General features: G+C 40.3%; 2 protein-coding genes across 2 annotated transcripts in view; one reads left to right on the forward strand and one right to left on the reverse strand.

Annotated features, from left to right (window-relative positions):
* The window catches only part of LOC126162256 (mitochondrial uncoupling protein 4), a 427706-nt gene extending 419774 nt beyond the window's left edge, over positions 1-7932 (reverse strand). Inside the window, exons 1-2 of the mRNA XM_049918647.1 lie at positions 7799-7932; positions 7479-7706 (exon numbers count right to left, since the gene is read on the reverse strand). Coding sequence (XP_049774604.1) covers positions 7479-7575 — 97 coding nt within the window. The 5' untranslated portion in view covers positions 7576-7706; positions 7799-7932. The remainder of the gene's footprint in view (positions 1-7478; positions 7707-7798) is intronic.
* A 118-nt stretch (positions 7933-8050) lies between these two features.
* Positions 8051-26809, forward strand: part of LOC126162257 (growth factor receptor-bound protein 2) — a 54428-nt gene continuing 35669 nt past the window's right edge. The window contains exons 1-3 of the mRNA XM_049918648.1: positions 8051-8492; positions 9542-9639; positions 19454-19573. Coding sequence (XP_049774605.1) covers positions 8415-8492; positions 9542-9639; positions 19454-19573 — 296 coding nt within the window. The 5' untranslated portion in view covers positions 8051-8414. The remainder of the gene's footprint in view (positions 8493-9541; positions 9640-19453; positions 19574-26809) is intronic.

Consider the following 26809-nt stretch of genomic DNA (forward strand, 5'->3'; position numbering starts at 1 on the left):
AAGGAGGCATCTGAAACATGTCAAGCAGAACTGCAGAAGACATTTCCGATAAACAAAACTGAGACTGGAAAGAAATCAAAGGAAACTGGAGTACGATGACAGATGTCCCACAAGAAACTGAAGATGGTGTTTTGGGTACAGAAGACATGGTGGAAGGGACAGGATGGCTTGACAAAGATTGTAAAAAGGCAATGACAGAGGGAAATGAGGCAAGAAAGAAAATGAAAACAGGGCAACACAATCTAATACAGAAGAACTCACAAATAAAAGGAAAAGGCAGACAGAATCTGTAGAAGAAATAGATTACAGAGCTAGAAGAAAAGTATAACGACCAAGATGTAAGAAGTTCTACAAAATAGTTCAGGAACTGAAGAAAGACTTTCAACTACATACTGTATTCTGCGCACATGTAGGAAATTTTGTAGGGGGTGGAGAAAATATTCTAGACAGATGGGCTGAATATTTCAGTGAACTGCTGATCTTTACTTCAGAGACAGTAATACTGAAAGAAAATTAGAGAGAGTAACCAACCATGGAAAAATATTAGCCATGTTGAAATACCTGTACCCACACCAACAACAGAGGAAGTTAGGTTGGCAATCAAAAGCATCCAGGGAATGATGACATTTCAGCAGAGATGATAAAGGCTATGGAATTTCCACATAAACTAATCAGACTGATACCAGATGGTTGTATGCTAAAGTGCAAGTACTCACAGAGATTATGTGCGGGTCATAATTAACGTATGACAGCGAAAATTGGTAGACATTCTAATGCTTTAATGCAGAACCGATTTACACTGGAAAAAATTAGTTCCAATTTTAGTCACCAGCTGCAAATCTGGCACTGTGTATGCAAGAAAGACATAATATAGAAATTTTTCCATATGTAATAGATTAGGGACAGGTGTGGGCAGACAAGGTCAAGCAAGTGAGAAAGGCATGATGTTAATTTCATTATTTACTGCTGCTCATGCAATTTGCTCAATATGAGCACTGGAGACAGAAACGAGATGCTGCATCCATAACACGACATGATCAAAAATTGCTCGCAGCAGTTATGGTGGAATATGAGCAATGTGTTCCCGTATAATGGCCTTCAGACAAGGTAGGGAGCAAACATTTCCCTGGTAAATGCCCTCTTTTTGATATGCTCAGAGCCAAAAGTCACATGGATTCAGATCAGGTGATCTTGCAGGCCACACATCTGGAAGACCTCTGAAAATAACATGTTAAGACGATCTTTCACTGGGGGAGCGACACGAAAGGTTGCCCCATCTTGCACGAAACCTGTGGCTTCCACATAGTTGCGCTCATTAGAAGCAGAAATTGCATACTGGACTAGGAGGCCTCAATAACATGCAGATGTCAGTACATCTGACAGGCCCTCTGGTGTATTCTCTTCAGAGAATGGACTGAAAATAAAGGTAACTGTGAATCCACACCACTCAATCACATACAGTAAGTACAATGTTTCTTTGTGTACAACACGTGGTTTAACAATACCCCAAATTCAGCAGTTCTGTGTTTCCAATGCACCCTGTAGTGTAAAATGTGATTTGTCACTCCATCTTGTATGGGTACCAGTGCAAAATAGACTATATAACTCTCTATACTGTTAACCTCGGGATGACAAAAGGCCCTCATCAGCATGAAATGAAGTGTGAAAGTAGAAAGACAAACTCACTAAAGAATTTAAATTAACCAAAGTTTATGGTAGGGGGTGTGGTATCCGCACTACTTTTCAACACAGTGTGAGAGGGGTAAGAAGGGTGTCATTCTGTTCAACTTGTGAACCAAAAACCGGCATAAGCCAACAATGCTGTATACTGTCTAGATATCTGAAGTACTAGAAGAAGGGTTTGGTGAACTAGAAAAGAGGCAGAAGAATTGGGGTTTTAGGTACATGACACCAAAACACAGTATATTTCCACTTCCAGAAGAAATGCTATTGTTAAACAGAAATACATGAAGTTGAATGATGTTAACAATGACAGATGTGAGAAGTTCCAGTACTTCTGAAATCAAGTGGAGCGGATTAAGATGGTTGAACTATGTAGAGTGAATGTTAGAGGACAGGGCTGTCATGAAGGTCTGCAGATGAAATCCAAATGGCAGAAGGTGCAGACGGACCCAATGGAAATGATGGCTCAAAGACTTGAGAAAGATGGGAGTAAGAAGATGGAGGAAACGAGCAGATCATCAAGATTTGGCTTTGATCATCAGAGAGCTCAAGACGCTACATGGGCTGCAGCACCTAGGAGCAGTAAGCAAGTAAGCCTCCGATGTCCACGTTCCGCAGTGAGACGTGCCTGCCCAATACATTGTCATTCCATGGTGCCAGGTCCTAACCATCAGCAATTTATTAAAGTTGCTTATGTCAGCAGACATCCCAATTTGCTGCCTGTATCATCAACAGAATGATTTTCCATTCACCTATGGTCACTTCAATACTATCCTTATCGCATCATGTGCCTGCAACACCACCAGGCTGCATTCAATCTCGTGGTGCGCAGTAACCATAACATTTTATTCATCGGAGTAGGTATAAAGAATCCTAAGATATTTAAAAGGAGTAAGTCAAACTGGGCTATTAACTCAGTACATTATCCTAATAGCTCATTATTGCAGACTAAATATTGTATAAAACTGTAGCTGCATTGTCCCATCAGGTAGTTGCTTCAGTGAATGGCCACATTTGCAGTTAAACAATATATCAGTATCATAGCAGAAATTGCTGGGCCCCTTTTATTTATGATTACTACTGTAGCCTCGTAGGCAGCTATGTTCATCTTTCAGTAGATAAGACAATATCAACCCTAATTAGTTGAAGTGTTTAACTGTTTGTCCATCTGTAACTCATTCATTGGCTTTTTTGTGTCCTTTCAACTAAGCACAAAACCCTACTCTCATCTCTCTTCTTAGAAAGACAGAGTTTATCCACCTACTCTACTCTGTGCCATCCTATTGCCACTAATACACTCAATACAGGGTGATTCCTTTTCTCTCAACCCACCTTGTGAAATTAATAAAGAATTTACCTTTCAGGGGCATTTATATCGAAGTTTCATATTTTAATTACATCACTGATCTAATTCTCATACACAATTCACTTGCAATGTAGACCAAGTATTTGTGATTCCCTTTTCAATCATGTACCGAGCAGAGTGGCTCCACCAGTCTTAATGTACTGCACAAGCATTCAGAAGGAGTAGACTATTTCCTATCTAGCCATCCTGACAGGTTTTCCAAAGGTTCCCCAAGTTGCTAATGTGAACACTGGGATGGTTCCTTTGGTTAGGCCATTGCCAGCTTCCTGCTCTGTCCTCACCCGATCGTATCCTTCTTTGTTACTGTTTTATATTTGTATAAATATATGTGATCCATAATGTGTTGGACATGCTCGGTACTGTTGTAGTGAACAGACTATGGGAGAATAAATAAATAAAACACAGTTAGGTAGCATTGAAAAATTACTTAATCATTACTTCAAGATGGTTACCAAAGTTCAAGAAAAATTCTGCAATACACAAATTCTAATAACCATATTCATTCTACTACATGTTCTGTAAGACACTTGCAAGGTCAACATTCTGAAATGATGACTGAATGTTATAATCAGTGATGACCTGTTCACTTGTACTAAAATATTGAGGAAATCATTACCATTATATCTACTTTGTCAATCAAACAATAGGTACCACACTACCACTAAAGCAGTTTGCAACACTGACGGTTCATAGTGGTTATCACCTAACTTTGAGGTAGGCCTACATTTGAATGACATCATTTCTGCAATGGCTCATGCAAATTGTGTGACAACAGAATCAAAGTCCCACTGTTTTAAAACTGAAAACATTCTTGAAATCACGGTTTGTAAATTGTCACTGCCCAACAATCTGCAACAGTTGTTACCCCTCGCCTGACATTATCATCATGAAACCTATTTATTAATACAAGAGTAAATTATTGTTTGTGTGAAATTTCAATGTTTAAAAAAAATATCACTCATCAATCCCTCTTGGTGATTTTGATTGTTATTGGATGTAGCTGTCGTGGCTGACTCACTTGGGAGCAATAGATAACAGACATATCACACTTCAGTTGGATTAGTCCAGGTGTGGTCCATCACAATGAAAGAACATGAACAACCTCAGTTTGAAAGAAGCCTTGATACATGAATTCAATATGATTCAATTTGTCCTGATAGCTACCAGTCACACTACAGTGCATAGTGATGATGACAAAGTATCTTAACAGCAGCATATCATAATAAGAAAATATACTGAGTATTGAAAAATTAGTGGCAAATTTTATGCTCCTTCATTGAGTGGGTTTTCAATCTTCCCAGAAAACACAAAACTTGTTTATTACTAGATTACGTGAGCAACATGGGCTGTCTAGATTACTCCCAGAATTTTTCCCCATGAAATAATACACAATTATGTACCCTCGATTCAATTTTGGATGAAACTTTTTATCAAGGACACTGCCTGTAAATGTTTACTCCAAGCAACGATCATCTAAAAAAAAACAAAAATAAGTAAAATCTATTACCATATGGGTACAAACACCATTACATATTGCTTATACTTTACAGAAATAATAATAAGGTTCCTTCAATAGCAACCCAATTTCCACATTAAAAATACTGTCTCAGTCACATTTCATTTAACCCATCAGTTGCAACTCACTCATTCTGGAAGACCGTCACCACCAGATTCTCTGTTATAGACAGTAACGATGGATGTCTGCTGACATATGTTATAACAGTTAATGTAGAAAAGTAAAGTGCACTGCAGATAATCTTGAGTGACCAAATTCTGCCAATATATTATTACATTAAATTGCGCCCGAGTACGGCAATTGCATATTATATAAAAGGATTACGAACACCACCTGCAAGAATGTAAAGAAATTGGTCATAAATATTTATTTTTAGAACAAAAATGCCACTGGACCATGGTTACACAAATAAATTTGCAAATTACATTTATTCATAAGAATAGACTATAATAATTTGCCTGTTATCAATTGCAAAATTCTCATCCAGTCATTTGCTAGGATGTTAAATTGTGGTTGCTACGAGACAAATAGAACTGGGAGGCAAATGTATATGAGAGAGACACCTGTAATGCATTTTGTTTGGGCAGTGATTGTTCTGTTGTCGGTGAAGCTGATTGTACACTGTGGACTGTTAGTGGAGCCTCGTAGCAGAATGAAGGGAATGGGTGTGCATGCTGCAGATGGCTGGCCTTATCTCTGGTGGCGCATATCTGGTCAGCAGTGTGTGTCTTTGGCTGCTACTGGCACTCTATGTCCATCTCAGATGACCACTGGGAAGTGTTGCTGTTGCCTCCTCGACCACAAATGTCTCCAAATGTCTGAATTCTCCTGAGCTATATCCCTTCGTGTGGCACAAATTACTGACACTTATTCTTCTTCTGGCCAATCATATTATTGTTCACTATCATTGTTCAACATTTTTGTACCCTCCACAATTCCCAGATTCCCCATGATAAGAAGGGAGGACCACATGCAGACCTTACTGTGGTTACAATTTGCTCACTGGGAAAGCTCCATGTCGCCAGTTACAAATAGATAAATAGATATCCTATGTCCCGTACATTTATCTCCACCAACTCCCCCTCCTCCTCTGCTAAAATCTCCTTCCGCTTCACTGTGACCATTCCCATATCACATAAGCATCTCACATCCTGTAGAGGCACCCAACTGCCCCCTTTGGTCTGATGTCACGCCCCTTCTGCTCAACAGCACTGAAAAATGTTGTGGCCTACAGTAGGGTGTATATCCAGGAGGGACGGAGGTCTCTCTTCGGTCCATCGGCTGCCTGCCACAGAGAATCAGGTGTGTGGGTGGCTAGGTTGCTATAATTAGGTCCAATACAATCTCTCATTTTATAAATGCATGATTTCTATCAAAATAATTATGATTAACTGAATTTATTTTTCAAACATGTCCAAGAAAATGCATGCTCCGTACTTAATAGCATTGATATCAATGATATACTAATGTGTAACCCTCTTTTCACACTGTCAATAAAATCATCCTATATCCATTGAGTGTGGTGGTGCAGTGATTAGCACATTGGACTCGCATTCAGGAGAATGACTGTTCAAACCTGTGACCAGTCATCTCGATTTAGGTTTCCCGAGATTTCCCTACATCACTTCAGGCAAATGCCAGGATGGTTCCTTCAAAAGGGCACAGCTGACTTCCCTCACCATCCTTCCCTAATCCGTGGAGATCGATGGCCTCACTGCTCGGTCCTCTCCCGAGAACCAACCAATCAATGAACCAATTATCCTGTATCCTTTAAGAATATACTCACATGTAAGCAAAAGGAAGTTCGGGCACACATGAAAAACAACAGATTATTGTTTAATACTCAATCTAATGATAAAGTGGTGGCTATCATTTTACAGTTTTCAATTAAACAGTGGTAATTATGGAGAATAATAATCATTTATTATAGTCGTGTCACAAAAAGGCATTAGGAGCATTGTACAGTAAAACATTATTTTAGCAATATATTGAGTAAATCAGCTACTGTTAAGACTTTTAACTATGAATAAGACATTAAATATCGATATCCTTTGATATGTGCCTTATTATGTCAGATGGCTAAAAATCAGGCAAAATTATACAGTTCAGTGAAGCACTATTTTTTTTTTTACTTCTTATTTTTTTTAATGTTCCAACCACAGATGATTGTCTCTAAACAGATTGTGTGGGTAAATAAACAAAAAAGTCATAACGGTAAATATAAAACGATTTATTCAATGTCTTTCTGAATTACTTCAACTACCGACCTTCATAGCATCATCAAGCTGAACAAAACCTTGGAAGATTACATTTTATTTATTTTTGTTTATCCAAAGGTCATATCACAATGATATATGAATTTTTATGGCAATAAAATAGAATACTATAGCTCAAAATATGTACACAGAATACATAAATATCCCATATGAGGGTAGAACTGGTGGACAGCTGTGAAAGGATCATTTATTTACTGTGTGCCTGGCATATAAGTATGATCTGTGTGTTTATTAGCAAAACAGACATGCTTGCTACACATGCCGAATAAAAAGTGGTGAAAAGAGAATACACTTATTGTATAGGTATTGAACCGATGTTAGTGAAAAACTGCTGCTGATGTAAAACTTAAGCACCCCACATAAAATTAATTTGTTTAAAGAACATATATACTGTTTACCTTCCTACTCAATAGCATTTTTTCTTTTCCTCAAGCAGACAAACATTTGTTTTGGATGTCTTCCATTAATTTATCATGATTTTTCTTGTTTAAATTCCTATTATAATCTTTATCACTGAATGCAGTTTCCATCTTCAAGACCTTCTTACGGAACTGTAGCATAGTCCAGTAGATTCACATCAATTTCTTATTTTTGTATTAAAAACGATAAAATTGTAAGTTACTGAAAGAAAACTTACCAACTTCTGCTATACTGGCAGCAACAACTGACACGATGTACGTGCACCAAAAGGTATCGGCATACGACGTTTTCGGGGGGACGGGGGGAGGCACCATTCTGCGGCGATCATGTATTCAGCTGAGTTATTCAGAAAGCGTCACACCGTAGAACATACGTGTTTACTACTAGACGCCAAGTTTGTTTTTGTGTTCACGATCAGCTGATCAACGCCCGGTGTAACCCATCACTTGTAATAAAAATTATAAACGACATATTTAGATGTATTTGAGAAAAGTATTTAAACGGAATAACGACAACGTGTTTGTAACTTTCGCTTACCATTTCCTGTCGAAGACGTACTAATTTGTACCTCAAAGCTACGGAGCAGAAGTACAGTACTTGACACTCGTTTGTTCTATTCCAAAGCCCTTACAACCGTACTACAGAAATGAAAGGCAACACAACCCCGACCAAAGTATCAGTGTGACAATTGAAACATCTTTGAACTTTATTTCTGACAGTTATCAAAATACATATTAGTTTTAATCGCTAAACAGTTTTAATACTGGCCTTATTTACATAACAAACTTTCGATTGCGATACTACCACGTCCATCAACAGAAGTCTGTTGACGGGCGCAAAGTATTCCCTTTCGATAGTTCAGGAATGGTAATGGATGCCAGTGGGGAAATAAGTGATGGCTGAAGTATTGTTTTTCAATTAGCTGTATGAAAATATCTTCGGTACCCAGTGTTATGGGAATTCAGAAACTGTAAATGTCATTACTTTCAGTTTCTGCAGTGTCAAATAGTATCATTGTGCCAGGTTTGTAGTTAATGCTTAAAGCACGCTTTCAAGCGTTGGAAGGTTTGGGTCCATGAAGTCGTAGGTACAGTGAACGCACAGGTGGTATTTTAGTATAATTAGGCTGACGTGATTTGAGAATTCTTTTGCAATGGAAGCATTAGCAAAACATGATTTCAATGCCACTGCAGACGACGAACTGAGCTTTCGAAAAGGACAAGTCTTGAAGGTTCGTATATAATTGTTTTTTTTTAAAAGGCTGAATAGTATTTTAGGATGTGTATGTCAGAATTTGTTTTTATTGAAGGTACATCGACAAGGTGTTAGACCGACGCTGCATTGAAAGTTAAGGCAATTCCTTAAAATGAGGAATTTACTGTTTCCTGCAAATACTGTTAGACCCTTTTATGTAATTCCTACCCCTCTGTCGGGTACTTACTTCACAAGTTATGGGCAATGTTAAAACAGGTACAGAGAGACTGACCCATCAAGGAGGACGTCAACAAAAACTTGTTTTAAAGATTTAAACTAGGTCCTTTGTCGCTAGATTTATTACATGTTTGATTTCTTTCATTGTCTCTTACATTTACATGTTACAAATGTTATCATGGCCCTGAATGTCAACATGAAAGCTTACACATAGTATCATGCTCTAGGTAGTAGTTTTCTTAAAATGGTTATTAACAATTCTGTAAACACTTTCAGTATTTATATTAGGTGACAAGTTTCAAACCTCACAGGTTGATTTTCAAGCCTAGCCTACTGAGGCAGCAATGACAGTACCTGATCTTAATAATAAACATCAAAGCGCCAACAAATATTTTGTAAATGTTTTCAGAATGAATGCCACTAGCCACATGTCTCTCTTACCAACTCAAAATCAAACAAACATCAGTTCGATTTTGACTCAGCCAGATTCATGTATGGATTGTGGCATTCATTCTGCAAACTTTTATAAAGCCTGTGTTGCCACTTTGATGTTCATTAGTAAAATCAGGCATTGTCAGTGCAGCCTCAGTAGACCATGCTTGAAAATGAATCTATAAGTTTTTAAACTAGTCACCTAATATAAACCCTGCAAGTTTTCACAGAATTGTCAATAAATGCTTTGAGAAATTTAGTAAAGTTGCTCATTCCCTGTCAACAAAATGCTGAAACTGAAAAAAAGTTAGCCTAGTAGTTTTATTAGCCCTGTTTTAGTCATACCATATATTAAGTTGTATTGAAGTTCTCACAGGTGTTTATTAAATATTTTGTTTTATTGCTTCATTTTCACAGATCCTAAATATGGAAGATGACATGAACTGGTACCGAGCCGAACTAGATGGCAGGGAAGGATTAATACCAAGTAATTACATAGAAATGAAAACTCATGAGTAAGTCGGATCAGTTAAGATGACATGGCTGGTATTTGGGTTTTACTCCTCATAATACTTACAGAACTGTCTCTTTTTTCCTTGCTTTTTTTGTGGTGCAATCTCATATATATTTGTGCTGTGTTGTGAAGGACTTCATTCTGTACATTTCACTAACTCTTTTTCCCTACATATCTTCATATATAATTGCATATAGATTCAGCATGTAATGAATACTGATGTGATGGTGTGAAGTACACAGTTCCTTGGATTTATTAGCACTATTTCATTTAATTGCAGGCTTTCTAAATTGGTATTAAGTTTCATGGTGCAGTGTAACTGCAATTTATCAATCTTGTTTAACTATATTTCAGTGTCTATCGAATCTGGAAATGTTAAGAGATCTAGTACTTTTCTTGTCTGCTATGTTACATGCCTACACAGTTGTCTTAATAATGTCTGTTTTCATAAGTTTACCACTGTAGTGATGAAATGAGTTTGCTGTTTGGAGGATGACTCTTTTGTGTGTTTGGAGGTTTAATTGGAGTGCTTGTAGTGAAGTAGGAAATGAACTGTTGCTATTATGTATCTGATTTCAAAACAAGAGTATGTATGTTGATGCATCAAGCTGGCACATTGACTCAGTAACAGACTTGGTCTGGAGGACTAAGGCTTAAATGAAGATCTGGCCACCCCCTTCTCAGTTATTCTGAGATTTGGAAAATTGCAGCAAATTACTGTCAGGGTCTGTATTCTTGGGGGACAACAGTGTGGTTAGCATGATTGAGTTATCACACCTGGGTTACAAGTAATAGCTATTTGTTTGTTCAGCATTCAACACTACCACACAATAATAAAGTCTTGTAATGAACTATGCATTTGTCCTTTCTCCATACTTTTTAAATGAAAGTGACACAGTATGTGCTTTTGTCACTATTTGATATACTCACTATAAATATGATCAGTGAAGCCAGTTCAACAGTGTTGTTTAGAAGTCTCCCATCTTATATTTAGAACCAGAGGAACAGTAACTCTTTACATTGAATGTTACATTGAATGAGACACATCTGTTCAAAGATAGGGCTGTATTTCGGCAGTGCATGATGAATGTGTAGACATTTAGTGGATATAGGTTTAGACATCAGTTTGTGAATAAAGTCATTTGGGTATTTGTTGTTTATTTTGTAGTAGGCTCTGCTTTCGATAGAAGGATATAAGTCATATTTTCACAGTTCTACAGGAAACAAAAAACAAACTTCAAATGGCACCAAACTACATTTTTGTGGCAGGTTTGACATTTTTCCTGTCTATGGTGTAGTTCCATAAATCCGTCTGTTTAGTATGTCTTCAATCTCCTAGAATGTATATTAGTGGAAGTGCTTCACTTGTGACTTAAATCTTTTGGACCAATTGTATTATAACTTATATCCATTTTTAAGAGAACGGGGAGGTGTAATTCTACACTTTGAAGAGTTTCACAGGAAGGAGTAGACAATGTTTTCACTACTGCTGATCTTTAAAGAAGCGTACATCACTTACACAGATGTTCTGTTGTGTTGTATGAAAGAAAAAAACATCATTTTTATGGTGTATAATACTAAGAGAAGTCTAATAACATTATAAGGAGCAACTAGAAAACCACAAGTTAAATGTGCTTTTAGATCTGCTTTAAGTTTTCATTTAGGGTAAGTTCATAACATTGTTCTCAATAGGTTATTTGAACTTTGATTCTGGTACACACTCACCCCAACACACTTCTCCAGAATTGTATGATGGGTTTTCTGGGTCATCTGTTGACAACATATTATGGTAGTATGAATTGAATTCATGAAGCACTAGAAGCAGCAATTCAATAGGATCTTGTTTCTTCTCTCTGGTGATAGAGCCAGGGTTGTAGTGACTCAAGGAAGGTTTCAGTGCATAACAACCAAATCCTCTTCACAGAATACCCATCCTCTTAAAGGCCTGTGACACTTTCAGTGTTCCCCATATTTTCTTTTATAACTCTTATCCAGTTCACATTCTTCATAATAAAATTTTCCCCATGGTCATCATATATCTACATTTATAATGAGCATTTAAGATATCTTGCCTCACTAGTTGGAGGCGGTCCTGAGGTTGGGAAATAGGTAGTTTCAAACTTTCCTTTGAGTTTTCAATTAAAGAATGATCAGTGTTGCACTCCATATGCATGTAGCCTTCCACTAAAAATTTGTGGCCAATAATGTCTAATGATGGGGTGATGTTTAATAACTGATTATAGTACTGTAGTTGCGTGCCATTTTCATGCTCTCATCACCACATGTCAGACGGCATAGTGCACTGCGTAGTGTCTGAATGTGAACCATGATGTCATCAGGTCAGTTTCTTAGCCAGCCTTATTTTCACTGCACATGGGACATGGTTCTTGTACTTTCTTGACATCGTGTACTGTCAGATTGGAAGTCCTCAGAAGTTGGTTGTAGGACACAACACTTTCAAGCAGAGGTAGGCAGACACTGCTGCATGTGACAAGTGGCCACTACTGTACTATTAACAGTTAAAATACTTTCTTTTATCCTGTATGCCACGTCATATAACTTGTGGTGAACAGTCATTTCATTCTGAAGCTCCAAAATATCTGTTGTTTTGAAGAAAGAGAAATCCACATAACGAAGTTTACCACAAGTATGACAAGTATTCTTCATTGGTTTCTTTATACAGCTTTTCATCTGCTGAAACAGTAACTTCTGGTACACATTTAAACTTTCAGGCGGTTATTATTCAATACACATGCAGGTGTAATCTTCATACATTTCTTTGTTAGTGTTTAGTAAGGTGTGGGGTACCTTTCGTTAAAGTTTCTCTTGCATAATGTCTTGAATGGTGGTAGCATAAGCTTGTGTTGCATAACTTGTTTGATTTGCATTTAGTAACAACAGTGGTTATAAACATGTAACTAATATCCAGAGTCCTAACCAAATATACTTTAAAAATGGGAAGCATTTGACCTTTGGCCTGCTGGTGATGCCAGTGGGTTAAGAATCTCCTTCTCTGCTTATTACTATCTTCAATTCTCTTTCTGTCTGCTTTCATACAGTTTTGATGAGTGAACAACATAGACAGTATATTTGAATAATCAACCATATCCCAAAATTTTGAAAAATTCTGTCCCTTTTATTTTCTGTAAAACATTCTGTACATTTATATCGACACTAGTAATAAAATTATCCTCTGACCACATATTGCATTGTTTCTGTGCTTCTTCGCCTTTGGACCTTCTGTTTCAGTATCACCTTCTGTAGATTTATCAGACGTGCACCCTCTCTCATACAGATAAAGAGTCAATTAACTGGACTAATTATTGCCATAAGTCAATCAGATAATTAAAAATCTGGATAACTGAATGTCTGAAGAAAAATGATTTTTGTATTATTAATTCTAGAAAGTTAATGTGTGTCAAATGTGAATGGTCATCTTTTAGCTACATTTTCATATGATTATCTTTCCAAGGTTAATACATAATGCTAGGTGTTTATTCTAAACAATAAAGACTATTTAAACTTATTAAAATCAACAGAAATCAGTGTTTATTAAGAGTTAAGAGAGACATTTTTATGTCTATATGTATATGTTTTTAAAATTAACTAAATTGCTGAAACGTTAATTGTGAAATACCTGACAAAGGTCTCACAAAGAGTCATTTGACATAAACAGTGTTTTATTTTAATTGTAGTAAACTCGTGGTATTACACTTTGTCTGTTTCTTGAACCATTTGAAAGCTTTTTCCAGGGTTTGAAATGCTCCCGTGTGAGGTGGTCCTGCTTCATTATCTGCATCTATTTGTTTGTATTCTTCTGTTTCATATTCTTGCAAATCCTGCTGTTCATTTGCCTGCATTAGGGCTTCAACAAGTTTGTCATCTGACACGATCTGAAAACCTTGATAATTACTGTCACAAGTGAGACTGTATTTCCTATTAGCAGCATCACATTCCTGGAATATTTGTGTTTGTCATCAGCTCACTTACATTCTCCAAAACAGAGTCATCCATATCGGTTATTGAACTTCCATATTCCTGTTTTAGTATTCTATTTATAGTTGTGTTCAGAGTCTTCCTTTCACTCAAATCCTACAAATCTATAAATGTGTAACAACACTCCTGTAAAAGGATGTCACATTAGGAGCCAAAAGTTTTACTGTAAACATTCCATTCTCTCTTTCTCTCTCTCTCTCTCTCTCTCTCTCTCTCTCTCTCTCTCTCTCAAAGCTGAACCAAAGGATGGTTTGGTGCATTATCCAGGAAAAGTAGAGCTTTTCCGTATTATTTACCGGTTGCACTTTTAAATTTTTTTGACTTCAGGAAAAAATATGTTCTCATGTCAGTCAGTGAATATTCCAGTGTTCATCGATATGCTTTTTTAAAATTATTTTTATAAACTAAAGGAACTCTGATATTTTTTGAAGCATCTAGTAGAATTTGCACAAACTAATATTGTTACTATATACTGGAGCTGGAAGCTAAAGATTTTGATAGTAATGGTTTCCCATTTAATGTGGTTTCATCAGTTTCCTGTATATAAAAAAGGGGATAAAGACAATGTAAATAACTACAGACCCATCACAATTTCCTCCTGCATCTCTAAAGTACTGGAAAAAGTTATGTATGAGAAACTTATGAAATTTATAAATAAAAGCAGCATCCTATGTAATGAACAACATGGATTCAGAAATAAGAGGTCAACGACAACTGCTGTCTATGAGTGCATCAATTCCATCCTAAACCTGATGGACAAAAACAGGAAACAATAGGAGTCTTTATTGACTTGTCAAAAGCTTTTGACATGGTGGACCATAAAATTCTGCTATCAAAGCTAGAAAGATATGGTATTCGAGGTCTGTCCAACAAGTGGATCAGTTCCTTCCTGACAAATCGTATGCAGGCAGTGTGCGTCAAGCACACAAATATTGAACTAAAAACTGTATCTAATCACTTATCCGACTATAAACAAATAAAATGTGGTGTACCCCAAGGATCCGTATTGGGACCCCTTCTGTTTCTTCTGTACATAAATGATCTAAGCTTAAATATTGATGCACACAAATCAATCATATTTGCAGATGACACCACGATTCTACTAAAAGGAGACGACGATGAACAGTTACAGCAGACAGTAAACACGGTAACGAAACAACTTAGCAGCTGGGCACAGAATAATCAGCTTATAATAAACAGTAAGAAAACCGTTGCTCTAAAATTCCACAATGTTCCTAACAAGGACATGTTTATCCCATCAGTCTCTATCAATGACGAACCAGTTGGTAACAGTACTGAAACCAAATTCTTAGGACTTTGGCTGCAGAGTAACATCAGATGTAATAAGCATATTGAATGTATCAATGCAGAACTGAGCAAAACATGTTATCTTCTTTTGTTCATTAAAATCATGCTGTAGTGAGAAAACAGTATTGAATGCATATCATGCGTACTTTCATTCTCGTCTTAGATATGGGGTCACCTTCTGGGGAAACTCTAAAATAGCTAATAGCACTTTTAAACTACAAAAAAGGGCCATTAGAATCTTGTTTGGGTGCAAGCCTAGAGACTCTTGTAAACCCCTGTTTAAGAAATCTGGTATTCCCCCATTACCGTGTGTATACATTATGGAAACCCTTTTGTTCTTTAAATTAAATGTAATAGGCAAGGACCAGAGGCTACAAAAAAACTGTGATATACATGAGCACTTTACCAGACAAAACAGGAACTTACATATGACTCAAATCAGCACAGCACTGTGCCAAAAAGGTACTTTTCACATGGGAGTTAAGCTTTATAACAAACTTCCTGAAAACATAAAAGCTATCACTGAGGTCAATACATTTGGAAAATCTCTAAAGTCATATTTACAGCATCACTGCTTTTATTCCATTGAAGAATATTTAAATTTATGAAATGTGTTATATAAATACTTGTGTGTAAAGTGTATTATTGTAAGCTTAAATATGTATGCCTTGAAATTACTTTCAGCCTGTATATTTATTACTTGACTTGTCCAATGTCTTATGCATAAGCTGCTATGTAGACAACAGGACCAATAAAATACAATCTACAATCAGCATTGTAAACAGAGTGCAAGTTACGGTCATTTTCATCCATCTCTGTTTTAAAACCATCTTTAAAAGAATTTTTTGCATCTATTTCAGCTGATTTTTTTTCCACCTTATATTTCTAATTCATGAATTCCATGATGAGATTTAAATCTGTATGACAATCCATTATGTCCCACAAATGATTCGTTGCTACCTGATTTTTCTTAAATTGAAAAAAAATCTGTATTGCCTTTTCACATAGCAAGGAACCAGATATCGGTTGCCCAGTTGACTGCTTTTGTAAAAATAAACAATACAAAGATTGTTACAAAAGTCCATTTTTTCCCTCCATCATGTTTACTTCTGTCTTCTTTATCAAGGTTGGAGATGTACTTCAGAATTGAATTGGTTTTCTTCTTAATATCGCTTGTCGTAGAAGAGCCTACAACATATTTACCAGCTAAATCATGACCAGTTTATCCTTTTTGTAATGAATCAATGTTTATTTTATCTCTAAGCAATGACACAGCCCTCCCACACTTTGACATTTTCAAGCAAAGTCGCAACACGACACAGCAGCATAATGATTGGCAACCTAACTCAAACAATAATGAAATGTGTAGGGCAGAGACCGAGTGCCAGCGTGACGTGTCCGTGTACACATCGACTAGACTGCAAAGATATTTGCTCACATTTGGCTATCCAAATAATTGAGATCTTGATGATGGCCATATATGCTTTTGCTGACATTAAGTTATCACTATTCCCTGTAAGAGACTGGTGTTACCTCAGTTTTATCTATTTTTGGACTTAGGCCCTTTTACCCGAAGAAGAGTTTATTGAATGTCATTCTTTAACATTATTACAGTAACAGTGTACTTTTTGCTTACAAAAAATGAGTTAGAAGAATTTTTTTTAAATTGTGCTTATAGTTGAGAGTATTTTGAACTCAGGTTTTCTCCAGAATCCTTGGGGACAACTTTTTGTGGTAAAAAAAAGAAGTGGTGCTTGTTCATTTTTATCCAAGTCTTAATTGCTAAGAGTGGATTGCTAAAATGAAAGCCAAGTAGATAGTAATGGCCAATACATATTGAGGTTTGGGTAATATAAAAGTTGCACAAATGAACAAATAAGAGGGCATGACAACATTAAAAAAAAATTAAATATCAGAGATTAACATTTTATTAAATTTCAGTTCCATCAAGGTCATTTGGGAGGCTGCAGCAGGTGTCAATCCAACATCCAATCTTTGGGATCCGTTGCGGCACCTTCACCAACTTCCTTGTCCTGGAACAAATGTTCTCTCCTTTCCTCATCCTTGACAAGCCCAATTTCTGGGGTGTTCCCTCAAGATAAGCCACAACAGTGTTCAAACATCAAGGAGCAGTTCACTCCAGATCTGTGACATCCACAAACTGCTGTGAATCCTGTTTTGCATGTCCAGAACTTGGATACCCCCCCCCCCCCATATCCTCAAATTTCCTCATAAGTATAAAAATCAAATGCTTCATGTTGCTCCATTTGTGAGAAACTTTTCCTGGGCAGCTGCAGTATTCATATCTTCATCAAAAATTATATCTGTTGAAGAGACTGGTGTTTTAAATCTATGAGATCATTCAGAAGATCTTGTTCCCCATTGCAAAGATTCACTTGGGTAGACAAAAATTCAGAAGTTGAAGATCTTCTGTCTGGATCAGTATTCTTCTCAGACTCCATAGCTGTGAGGGAGGGAGACTGCGCCGCGCGGGATTAGCTGAGCGGTCTAAGGCGATGCAGTCGTGTACTGTGCAGCTGATCCTGGCGGAGGTTCCTCCCTCGGGCATGGGTGTGTGTGTGTGTGTGTGTGTGTGTGTGTGTGTGTGTGTGTGTGTGTTCGTACTTAGGATAATTTAGGTTAAGTAGTGTGTAAGCTTAGGGACTGATGACCTTAGCAGTTAAGTCCCATAAGATTTCACACACATTTGAACATTTTTGAGGGAGACTGCATGATTCCTCCCTTGGAATGGAAAGTATTCAACCCTGCAATCATGCAAGAGTTAAATTCATTGATATCAGAGATGAGCTGGATGTGTCCTTCATTGGTATGTTAGGTTGCTCAGGTTGTGCAAATGAGGACGTCTCTAATAGGGAAGCCTTACCCAATCAACAGTGAATATAGAAATGGCCGTGGCCTTACTGCAGAAATGAATATGACAAAGCAGCTCACTTTTTTTCCAATTATCTAAGAGTTCATAGTTTGTTTTTTCAAAATGAACAAGCCGTAGAAATCGAGCAATGATTCAGGGATCACTGATTGGACATCTGACAAGAAATCATCAGGTGGGGTTTGGGGAGGGGGGGGGGTCATAGACCTGTGTACACATGTCCTCAAGAAGCATATCTGCAGCGGCATGTGCAATTCTCAAACACTCTTCATATAGATCTGATAGCATACTGTGATTGAAACTATAGACTGAATCACACTACTGTGCTCCTTTTATCTCTGTCAACAATCATTATTTCTTCACCATACTTCCAGAAGAGTCGAGTTTTTATGGTCCTTACATCTACTTCCCAGCTATTCGTGATTTGGTTCTTTAACGCCTGCAAAGTAAACTAGCGCCCTTGTGATTGTTCGATGTAGGAAGAAATTATTTCCATTTCTTCATCTATCTGTGTGGGTCCAGGGCTTCCTCATTTTCCTCCATCCGTTGTTGGCCAGTAAAAATCCCTCTGAAAAAACCTATGATACTGAGCATTTTTAGCACAAAGGTCCTCATCACAGATACATTACACACTTTGTGAGCCCAGTTATCACATCGTGTTTCAGCAACCTCAATAACAGTATCTGTTAATTCAAGTTTCATCACTTAACAAACAATATTTTGCTTTGCGTAGGGAAGTCTGCTAAGTTTCTCCCAATTAGCACTGGTCTTTGCCACAGTAAAAGCAGTGTTTATTAAAATCAAATATTTTCTTGTATGGTTGAAGATTCGATGTTGACGGTGCAGGGCCATACTGTACTTCTTCCAACAAGCACTGTGCACTTCAGCTTCAGTCAGACCAATTAATAACTTTTGACATGATTCGATTTTTCCTGTCTTACTGGATTGTAGTAGCATTTTCAGTCCTTTCTGTCTCACTTTAACCACATCCATCTGCTAAATGGAATTACTATGACTTTCAAGTGTATGAACATGCAGTAGTGCCAAAAACTGAAAAACTAGATGCTTATGTAACATGAAATTTCATGCTCTGCAGATTTGACAGCTTGACACTTTTCATTTGAAGTAGCCTTTTTTGAGTTACAGGCATTGGAGCCGACTTTCTAGCTATGCTGGTAAAAATGAATGAAATTTGACAACTAATTGTGACCAAACAGCTGCACCAATTTTGACATTTAAGTAGGTCATTCAACACAAAATTTAATGCCCTTTCATTTTGATAAGAATAACATTTTCAGTAGGATGCATAGTTTCCAAGCAATAGGCGAAAACCTGAAAAAATTGGCAAAAGTTCTTAACCCCCCCCCAAACAAAAAAAAATTGTTCTGAGGGTTTTGGAGATCAAAAAGTTGGATTTGACGACTCTCAGCTATATAAACAAGATAAAAAAATCTTCTACCCCATTTTTTTACAAGCAAAACGCTTTTTTGCGACGTCGTTACTGGACTGCGTGAGTTGGACAGCTTCCACTTTCAGTTTCGTGTGTAGCTATCCCAAACTTGAATGTTTATTTATTTGTAAACTTGTGATGTAATTACACCTGAACTGTTCTGTCTTTCAGCTGGTATTATGGAAGAATAACAAGAGCAGATGCTGAGAAGCTTTTACTAAACAAGCATGAAGGAGCATTCCTCATTCGTGTTAGTGAAAGCTCTCCAGGAGATTTCTCTCTTTCAGTGAAGTAAGTTTCTCATTAACCTTTTCATGTTTCTCACAGAATCAGTTCTGTATAACTTTTTATATTCTGGAAAGACTTAGGAATTGAAATGTAAATATTACCCAGTTTGTATGACAAAACCGTTATTGCCCTATAAGTTATATTTATATGCTCTTCACTGCTCACATTACACACCCTTTTCTTTTGTTAACTGGTATGTGAATATAGTCCTGATTATGGTCTTTTATCACACTGTCACAGTTGTCCTTTTATTGTATTTTTAAATAATAAATTGATTTATTGGGTGTCTTCTTACAACTGATTATGTCAATCTAAGTTAAGGTATATTTTTAGAGATCCAGGAGCTAGAAGAATGGGACATGGGTCACTATTTCTACAGATGAATGTTTTTGTATTGTAGTTTATGTATGTGCTCACTCTGTTTCAGTGTATTTGTGACTGATTAACCCATTTCTTGAAAGTTAAATTGGAAAGTTACTATTTACTGTATATTTATCAATATATTTGTATTGAAATTTGAAAGATAAAACTATATGTTTAGTTTTCATTTCACCATTTGTAAAAAAGCAACTCCTTGCCCAAGCAGCAGAGTTTATTCACAACGAGAGATACATATACAAGATGCTACTAGGAACAGTGCAAGCTATCTGTAGTTCGTTTCTAGGCACTGCAGTCTGGAACCCCGAGGCCGCTATGGTCGCAGGTTCAAATCCTGCCTCGGGCATGGATGTGTGTGATGTCCTTAGGTTAGTTAGTTTTAACTAGTTCTAAGTTCTAGGGGACTAATGACCTCAGAAGTTGAGTCCCATAGTGCTCAGAGCCATTTTCTTTGTAGTTCGTTTTCCCAAGCAAAGTCCAGTCCAAACAATATCCACATTCCATATATTGCAACCAGTGGCCATAAGAATAACACCTGATGATACCTCGTGCACACTGCAGGGCTCACATCATCACACACAAAGAAGGTAGTCAGATTGGCCCTGAGCTGGCTTCTGTGCCAGAGTCTGGAGTGACCCTGTTAGAGGGTGCAGCTGAGTATCAGTACCATCTTGAGTAGTGATGCTGTAGTTGTCGTTAGTAATCTTGCACCAGCTACTTAGTTTCCATGATAATATTGGGTAATGTCACCGCATTGTCATAGTCATAGTGTCCTTAAGTATACAATAACCATAAATAAACATTGTCAATGTCAATAAAATTCACCAGCAGCCAAGTACTTTAAGATATTATTTTATTTTATTATGAAGGCTATGTGTGTCAGCATTTCATTATGTCATTTTCAGGCCCCATACGCATCCATACAAATAAACAAACTTGTTGTATAGCACCATAAATCACTGGATATTGTGAATTCAATCGTTAGACAATTGCTTCATTTGAAAATGTGATAAAGCAAGTTCATTTATTTGGATATACCCATATGGGGCCTGAAAGTGATAGCCTTCACAATAAAATAAAATAATATCTTAAAGTACATGGCTGTTGGTGAATTTTATTGACATTGACAATTACTTAATCAGTTGATGTCCCCTGGTCATGATGGACCAACAGAGATAAATGACCATGTTATCAGCAATATAAGGAAAAGATAGAGTGCTACACACTGTAAAGATGAAATGTTTAGTTACAGACAGGCACACTGAAGAGACACTTACACATTAGCTTTTGGCCAAAACCTTCTGAAGAAAAGCAAACATACATACATTCATTGACACAAGTAAGCACACCTCATGCACTCTTGACTGCCATCTCTTGACAGCTTGGACCATGTAATGGATCTGGGAGATGTTATTTTTTTTTACTGTATTTGTCGATACCGAATTGTAAATGTTTTCTTATATTTTTGTCAGGATTTATTATAATTTGTCTTATTATATGTTAATTTACTTCTGTTTTTGAGAGTAAAAGCATATTGATTACTATTAGAAAATGTATCGAAGAATAGCAAAGAGACTGATTACAACTGGAAGATTGTGTGTGGTGTAAAATATCTTTGACGCTAGAGTCGTCTTTGACTGTAGTAAGTCGGCAGCTAACTCTTGGTGTGTGTTGACCATGGTGTTGACGGAAGAACAATGTGAAGGTCGCCGTCATAAATAATTTTGAAGTATGTTACTATTATTTTTGTATTAACTAAAAAGAAGAAACTACATTTGAAGAAACTGTATTTGAAACACCAAAATGAGAGAAACACGTTGAACCACGTCAATTCTGCAACCAACAAAGATGCATTGTGGAATCATACTCAGACAACTGAAGCCAAGACTATATCGCCGTGTAAACGTCTAATGGAAAAGGTACTGTCACGAAATATGGCAAATTTAAGTAAATAAAAAATAGTGAGCATATTTTCAACTTGTGTCTTAGCCGTATTTCAACTGGGGGCTCAGCCGGGATATCATTTGCCGTATTTCAACCAGAATGCAATGGTCATGTAGAACGGAGGCAGCAGTTTGGTCTGGAGGGGGCAGAGAAGGGGAAGGGATAGTAGGATTGGGGGGGAGAGAGAGAGAGAGAGAGAGAGAGAGAGAGAGAGAGAGAGAGAGAGAGAAGAGTGCTGTTTGACGGAGGGTGCAGGGATTAGACTGCCAGCAAGCACAGCCTCGGGAGGCTGTGGTACAGGGAAATGGGGAGTGAAAAAGGAAGCAGCGAAGAAGGGGAAAGATGGGCGGGTTCATTAGCCGAGGGCAGCACACAAATATTGTGAGGGGATGAGAATAGGGAGGTGGCGATAGGACAGACGGGGTGGAAACTGTAGGATGTAGGATGTGGGGACATTAGGTTATCATAGGTTGAATGCAGGATAATTTTGAAAGTGGAGAAAGTATTTTTAGAATAACCCTGATCTGTGCAGTTCAGAAAATCTGGTGGTGTGAGGGAGGATCCAGATGTCTTGGATAGTGAAGCCATTGAAATCAGGCATTTTATGTTCGGCTGAATGTTGTGCCACAGGGTGGTCTGCTTTGCTCTTGGCCACAGTTTGGCGGTGGCCATTCATTTTGGACAGGTGGTTGGTAATCATGCCAATATAAACAGTTGTGCAGTGGTTACAGCAGAGCTGGTAAATGATGTGGCTGCTTTCACAGGTGGCTCAGCCTCTTTTGGGGTAGGATACACTTGTGACAGGACTAAAATAGGAGTGCAGGGTGGGTAGATTGGACAGTCTCGCACATGGGTCTTCCACAGAGATATGATTCCTGTAGCAAGAGCTTGCAATTGGGAGTGGCATAGGGATGGCTATGATGTTGTGGAGGTTGGATGGCCCCCCCCTGCGGGTTCGGGGGTTAGAATAGGCCCGCGGTATTCCTGCCTGTCGTAAGAGGCGACTAAAAGGAGTCTCACATGTTTCGGCCTTATGTGATGGTCCCCTCTCGGGTTTGACCTCCATCTTTCTAAATTATTCCGAAGAGCGAGCCAATTGGGGAAGGGCGCCTTACATGGTGCACTGTATCCGTCGTGCAATTAGACCTTTAGCCGTCTTTCTCGTCGTTGCAATGGTGTCCCGCTCGTTTTCGATCTCTTGGGCGATTACCACACTGCACTCTGCAGCGTTTCTTTTAACTGCGACGACGACCTTGGCCATTTTTTGCACCTAAGATCCAACACGGTAGCCAGTCCGTTGTGGTGGGGCCGCCATGTACCCTCTTGGTTGTAGCCCCTGACAACACAGGGATCGCTCTACTGATGCCTGCGCCGTTAACTCCCCACGTATGCCAAGGAGTAGATGCCCATCGCCCCGGGGCATCGGGACTCCCGGCAATGGCCATCCTGCCAGGTGGCCTTTGCTGTGGCTGGGTGGCGCCCGTGGGGAGGGCCCTTGGTCGGAGTAGGTGGCATCAGGGCGGATGACCCGCAATGAAGCGTGGTACATCATCTCTCGCTGGTGGGCCACCACCAGCAGTCTCTAAGCGATCGAGGTCTAACCTCAACGGCAGGAAATACGATCCACGATCATTTCCCTCCCTGGCCACTCCATGGGAGGAACGAATGGCAAAAGAAGGCAGTGGAGACTATTCACCCCGGTTCCTTGTGTGTACGCGAGTTGATGGGGAATCGTTTATGTCAACCAAGCCCCAGTTTTTTGTGGAGCATTTAGAGGACAAGTTCGGGGAGGTGGAGGGCTTGTCCAAGATGCGCTCTGGTTCTGTGCTCATCAAAACGGCATCCTCTGCCCAGTCACGGAGGTTGCTCAATTGTGACAAGTTGGGGGATGTTTCAGTTAACATCACGCCGCATAAGAGTCTGAACATGGTCCAGGGTATTATATTCCACAGGGATCTTCTTCTGCAGTCCGACGATGAATTACGCGCCAACCTCGAACGACGAGGTGTTCACTTCGTCCGGCGCGTCCATCGGGGTCCGAGGGATAATCAGGTAGCCACCGGTGCCTTCATCTTGGCCTTTGAGGGTGATGTCTTACCCGAAAAGGTTAAGGTGATGGTTTACCGTTGTGATGTGAAGCCATATATCCCTCCTCCGATGCGGTGTTTTAAATGCTGGAAGTTCGGGCACATGTCATCTCGCTGTACTTCCAGCATCACGTGTCGGGATTGTGGACGTCCTTCGCATCCTGATACTCCATGTGCCCCGCCTCCTATCTGTGTTAACTGCGGAGAACACCATTCCCCCTGCTCGCCGGACTGTAGGATCTTCCAGAAAGAAAGGAAGATAATGGAATATAAGACCCTGGACCGCCTGTCCTACACCGAGGCAAGGCGGAAATTTGAGCGGCTACATCCTGTGCCAATGCCAACTAGTTATGCCGCTGCTGCAACACCAGTTCGATCTCAGCTCGGTCAGCATTCACCGGCCCCCTTGGTTGTGGGGGGCACTTCACTCCCTGTTGCTCCTGCTCCATCTACTTCAGGAGCAACACCACCCCAACCACCGGGGACATCTGTTCCCCCTTCACAGCCGAAGAAGCGTGAGCCTTCTTCGGCTCCTCTCGCTCGGAAGGGGTCCCTTGGGGCCCTCCCATCCCAGGCTTTGCCCAGTGCCAAAGCGGACACCCGCAAGGTTGTCAAACAGCCACCGGTCGCTGGTCGTAGGGCGTCACGGTCGTCTTCAGTCCCAGAGACTGACCCAGTGAGGCCCTCCCAGCCAGAACCACCTAAGGCTCAGCGCGCAAAGCTGTCGAAGAAAAAGGCTCCCAAGCATCCTGAAATTGCGGTGGCACCTGTCCCACCGCAACCTTCTCCCTCTGCGTCCGAAGATGAGGTGGAGATCCTGGCGTCCGCTGAGGACATGGATCTCGCCAGTCCCTCGGATGCAATAGATAGCTGTTGTCCAGGTGGTGACTCAGTAGCAGCAGGGGCCCCGGAGGCGTAATCTGCCTCCCCAGTCCCTTCACGCCTTTCCCATCCATGGCTAATACCATCCTCCAGTGGAACTGCAGCGGTTTCTTCCACCATCTAGCTGAGCTCCTCCCGTCCGCCGCTCGTGGTCTCGCGGTAGCGTTCTCGCTTCCCGAGCACGGGGTCCCGGGTTCGATTCCCGGCGGGGTCAGGGATTTTCACCTGCCTCGAGATGACTGGGTGTTTGTGTTGTCCTCATCATTTCATCATCATCCAGGAAAGTGGCGAAATTGGACTGAGCAAAAGATTGGGTAATTGTACGGGCGCTGATAACCACGCAGTTGAGCGCCCCACAAACCAAACATCATCATCATCATAGCTGAGCTCCGCCAACTTCTCAGCCGTCATCCTTTCCTTTGCATTGCTCTGCAGGAAACTTGGTTTCCAGCAATGCGAACCCCCGCCCTCCGTGGCTATCGGGGTTATTTTAAGAACCGAGCAGCTTATGAAAGGGTGTCTGGTGGCGTCTGCATCTATGTCCTTAACTCTCTTCACAGCGAGTTTGTACCTCTACAAACAGCTTTAGAGGCTGTCGCTGTTCGGGTGTGGACGCCACAGGCTATCACCGTCTGCAGTATTTACCTTCCACCTGATGGTGTTGTCGCACAGCATGTCCTGGCTGCTCTGATAGCCGAACTGCCGCCACCTTTTTTGCTGCTGGGTGATTTCAATGCCCACAACCCTCTATGGGGTGGGACTGTCTCCGATGTTCGCGGTCGGGCCGTGGAGCATGTGTTGGCTCAGCTCGACCTTAGCCTCCTGAACACCGGTGCTCCCACGCATTTCAGTGTGGCCCATGGCTCGTTCTCGGCCATCGATCTCTCTCTTTGCAGCCCTGGCCTTGTCCCATCCCTCCACTGGAGAGTGCACCCTGACCTGTGTGGTAGTGACCATTTTCCCATCTATTTGTCACTGCCCCAGTGTCATTCTTCTGGGCGCTTGCCCCGCTGGGCTCTTCACAGGGCTGACTGGCCAGCTTTTACTTCCGCTGCAACCATTGAGTCTCCCCCACAGGGTGACATTGACGAGGTGGTTCGTGTTTTAACCACGTCCATCATTTCAGCGGCCGAGGCTTCCATCCCCCGTTCTTCTGGCCTCCCTCGGAGGAAGGCTGTCCCCTGGTGGTCGCCGGAGATTGCTGAGGCTATTCGTGACCGTAGGCGGGCTCTCCAGCGTCATAGGCGGCACCCGTCTCTGGAGACCCTCATCGCCTTTAAGAGGCTCCGTGCCTTCGCCCGCCGTCTTATTGCATGGCGCAAGCAGGAGTGCTGGGAGCGGTATGTTTCCTCCTTGGGCTCCCGTGTTTCCCCCTCGCTCGTGTGGTCCCGGATACGGCGGATTTATGGACACCAGACCCCTACGGGAGTCCCTGGGATCTCTTTGGACGGCGCTGTGTGCACGGACGCTGCCGCCATTGCTGAACACCATGCTGCGCACTTCGCTACGAGCTCTGCGACTGCAACTTATCCCCCCGCCTTTCGCTCTCTCAAGGAGCGGGCCGAGCAGACGCCATTATCGTTCCACACGCGTCGTTCTGAAACTTACAATGCTCCTTTCAGCGAGAGGGAATTCCTCGCTGCCCTCGCCGATTGCCCTGATACAGCACCAGGACCGGACTGCATCCACGCAAAGATGCTGAAGCATCTCTCCAGGGACTGCCAGAGACACATTCTCGCGATATTTAATCGCATTTGGAGCGAAGGCGTGTTCCCGTCGCAATGGCGAGACGGTGTTATTGTCCCCATCTTGAAGCCCGGTGCGGACCCACTGGCGGTGGACAGCTATCGTCCCATTACCCTCACCAATGTTTTGTGCAAATTGCTCGAACGTATGGTGGGGCGGCGTTTGTGTTGGGTCCTTGAGTCGCGCGGTCTCCTCGCTCCAT

Source organism: Schistocerca cancellata, chromosome 2 (assembly GCF_023864275.1).
Source record: "Schistocerca cancellata isolate TAMUIC-IGC-003103 chromosome 2, iqSchCanc2.1, whole genome shotgun sequence".
Lineage (NCBI taxonomy): Eukaryota > Metazoa > Arthropoda > Insecta > Orthoptera > Acrididae > Schistocerca > Schistocerca cancellata.